A 3,523-nucleotide genomic window follows, 5' to 3' on the forward strand; every position below is an offset into this window, starting at 1 on the left:
TCTCTCAACTCTCTCTTCGTCTTCTAGTTTTCTTTTTATTCTCACTTTATTTTGCAAAGTTAATTTACTTTATAACGAACAGTTAATACTCTTTCATTTTTGACTTGACTCAAAGTTGTCGTGTATGGGTCTTTATACATACGAAACTTTTTTTGCTAGAGAGCATTTTACTTCCAATTTCAGATTTTCTAAGGGATACCAAAAAATGAATGAATATAAACAAATTGAAAAAAATATTCTTATCAAATAAATTATTAGATAATGTATTACAAAACGTGTCGGCCTCATATATAAAGGAGGTGGCCAGCCTTTTTGATCCAAAAAAAACTAAAAAGTTGAAGCCCCATACTCCACCTTTCCTTTCACACTAGCAGTTATTATCACAAACTTCACGACCCACCATGGACGTGGAGTCTGGGATACCGCCGCCGCAGCCGTCCAGACAATCTCCGGTGACCCGTCTCAATGATTACGTGGCAGAAAGCCGAGTCGGCAAGCGTTTCAAGCTCAAGGAACGTAACACCAACTTCACCACGGAACTTCGTGCAGGCACCACTACTTTTCTTACCATGGCGTATATTTTAGCTGTTAACGCCTCTATTCTGTCGGACTCCGGCGGTACTTGTTCAGTTTCCGACTGTATTCCGTTATGCTCCGACCCTACTGTCCCGACGATAAACTGCACCAACAATCCTAATCTCCGTCTAATCACTCCTGATGCTTCCTGTAAATTTGAACCTGTTAACCCGGGTTACGCTGCCTGCCTTGAGAAAACCCGGAAAGATTTGATTGTCGCAACGGTGGCTTCTTCTCTCATCGGGTGTGTAATTATGGGTGTTTTGGCCAATTTGCCATTGGCATTAGCTCCTGGAATGGGCACCAATGCTTACTTCGCCTACACGGTTGTTGGTTTTCATGGTTCTGGAAATGTTTCGTATCAAAGTGCATTAGCTGCAGTTTTCATCGAAGGCCTATTGTTTTTACTAATTTCCGCGATTGGTTTGCGGGCCAAGCTAGCTAAGTTGATCCCGAAACCAGTCCGAATCTCCTCCGGCGCCGGTATCGGGCTCTTCCTCTCCTTCATTGGGCTACAGAATAATCAGGGTATTGGTCTCGTTGGATACAGTCCATCAACACTGGTCACCCTTGCGGGTTGCCCACGGTCATCTCGGGCAGGAGTAGCTCCGGTAATGGCCGCCGTAAACGGAACCATGACTCTCATCCCCGGCGGCACCGCTTCCGGTGACATCTTATGTTTGCATGATCGCATGGAGAGCCCGACACTTTGGCTCGGTATAGTTGGATTCGTCATAATCTGTTACTGTTTGTCTAAAAACATAAAAGGTGCAATGATTTATGGCATCATCTTCGTCACGGCGATTTCGTGGTTCAGAAATACGAAAGTCACCGCTTTCCCAAATACTCCGGCAGGTGATTCGGCGTTCGAATATTTCAAAAAAGTAGTGGACGTTCACAAAATCAAGAATACAGCAGGAGCATTGAGTTTCAAAAGCATAGGTAAAGGTTCCTTCTGGGAAGCTCTGATAACTTTCTTGTACGTAGATATATTAGATACAACCGGAACGCTATACTCAATGGCACGTTTCGCCGGTTTCGCCGACGAAAACGGAGATTTCGAAGGGCAATATTTTGCCTTCATGTCAGACGCATCAGCCATCGTTGTAGGATCCTTGTTGGGAACGTCACCAGTAACGGCGTTTATTGAATCGTCAACTGGTATAAAGGAAGGTGGGAGAACAGGGATGACGGCATTAACGGCAGCGGGGTATTTCTTCTTGGCGTTTTTCTTCACGCCGTTATTAGCATCGATACCGGCGTGGGCCGTTGGTCCACCGTTAATATTGGTGGGAGTTATGATGATGAAGTCTGTGGTGGAAGTGGAGTGGGATGATATGAGGCAAGCTATACCGGCGTTTGTGACGTTGATTTTGACGCCGTTAACATATTCAATTGCTTATGGTTTGATTGGTGGAATTGGGACTTATATTGTTTTGCATATAGGGGATTGGAGTTTGGGGTGGTTGAGGAAATTCGGGGTAATTAAGGGGTCTACGAGTAATATTGCTGTTTCGGATAATGGGGTTAAGGAGATTAGAAATATTTAATTGTATAAAAAGCATATTTGAATTGATTGATTAGGGATGGATTATATTTGTCTTTTACTAGTTACCTTTTGTATGTTAGTGGTTGTTAGAGAGGTCTAATTTCTATTTTAATCTTTTTCCACTAGAATCAACTGTTAAAAAAAAACAAAATTAAACGATTATTCAAATATTCAATGTGTAAATTTTACAACAACTTCCTATAAATAGACATGATATTGCCATTTCTATATTTAAGTCTGGTACTGTAGTGTTACAGTAAAATGAATATTATTCTTTCATTTCTAATTAAAAGAGAATGGAATTATTATTTTTTATCAAGAACGTCTTTCCTATAATAGGTCTTGCATTTTACTATTCTGTCATTCTTAATATAAAAGAATGGAAAATTTTCTAATTGAGAGCATTTTCCCTACCAATCCCAATAATAGATATTGAGTATACAACATCGAGTGATAGATTAAGAATAAAATATATATATACACTAATTAATACTCAATTTCTGGAAAAATAAATGTATACTAGAGACGTGCAAAAGCCTCTAGCAGAATCTAAAATTTATGCACTCTCTATTCACATCACATGTATTCTCCATAAAATTGTGCTATACCATTTGCCAAGATATGATTTAATATTTTTAATTATTACAAGGTCTAAACAAACAATAGAAAGACTAAATCTTTTTCTAAAAAATGACTCCACTAGTTGCTTTTAAATTGTAGCTTGAACCCTCAAAATTCTTTGCAAATCATACGATGAAATGAAACATATTTCCACTCTATGGCATGCCGAAACATCAAAAAGTTTGATAATATTTTATTTGGAATTGAAAAAAAAAAAAGAAGGAATGATTTATGTGGAATTTAAAAGTTTATTGGATTAAAACTTCACTAAGAAAAAGCTGGTCATTTAAAGTACTGTAAATATTATAATTCAATATTTGCGTTTACTCATGACCAATAGTATTGGTAAATCGCATCGACTATCTATACTAAACTAATAAACAAATTATATGTGATTGCATTTACATTTCTATCACTTAATCATATTTCTTTATACCGACAAATATATTTTACGAGTTAAAACTCTTTTCAAATAGTGAAAATAATGATTCATTAATTACGAAACGTGCTTTGGAAAAACATGTGTTCTAAAAGTGTAGCATCCCCTATAATTTGTTAAACGAGCAAGTTGACATATGGTACCATATTGTAGGTTGTGTAGGGATACATTAAATGGGTTGTCATAACTCTATGAAGATGAGTTTGGTACCTTGTTTGGTGATAAAAGAAAATTTAATGGTCAAAATCTAGTTCAAATTTGGTTATGGAAGTGGGCTCATGAGATTTTTAATTACGTGGTACCAAAATCTAAACGTTAGATCATAAATGTAGAGCTTA

General features: G+C 37.6%; 1 protein-coding gene across 1 annotated transcript; it reads left to right on the forward strand.

Moving 5' to 3' along the window:
• The first annotated feature begins 261 nt into the window (after positions 1 to 261).
• On the forward strand, positions 262 to 2,183 carry LOC129901135 (adenine/guanine permease AZG1). Its single transcript, XM_055976253.1, has one exon. The coding sequence runs from the start codon at positions 402 to 404 to the stop codon at positions 2,124 to 2,126; it is 1,725 nt and encodes a 574-aa protein (XP_055832228.1). The 5' UTR covers positions 262 to 401; the 3' UTR covers positions 2,127 to 2,183.
• The last annotated feature ends 1,340 nt before the right edge of the window (positions 2,184 to 3,523 follow it).

The sequence above is a fragment of the Solanum dulcamara genome, chromosome 8 (genome assembly GCF_947179165.1).
Source record: "Solanum dulcamara chromosome 8, daSolDulc1.2, whole genome shotgun sequence".
Taxonomy (NCBI): Eukaryota; Viridiplantae; Streptophyta; class Magnoliopsida; order Solanales; family Solanaceae; genus Solanum; species Solanum dulcamara.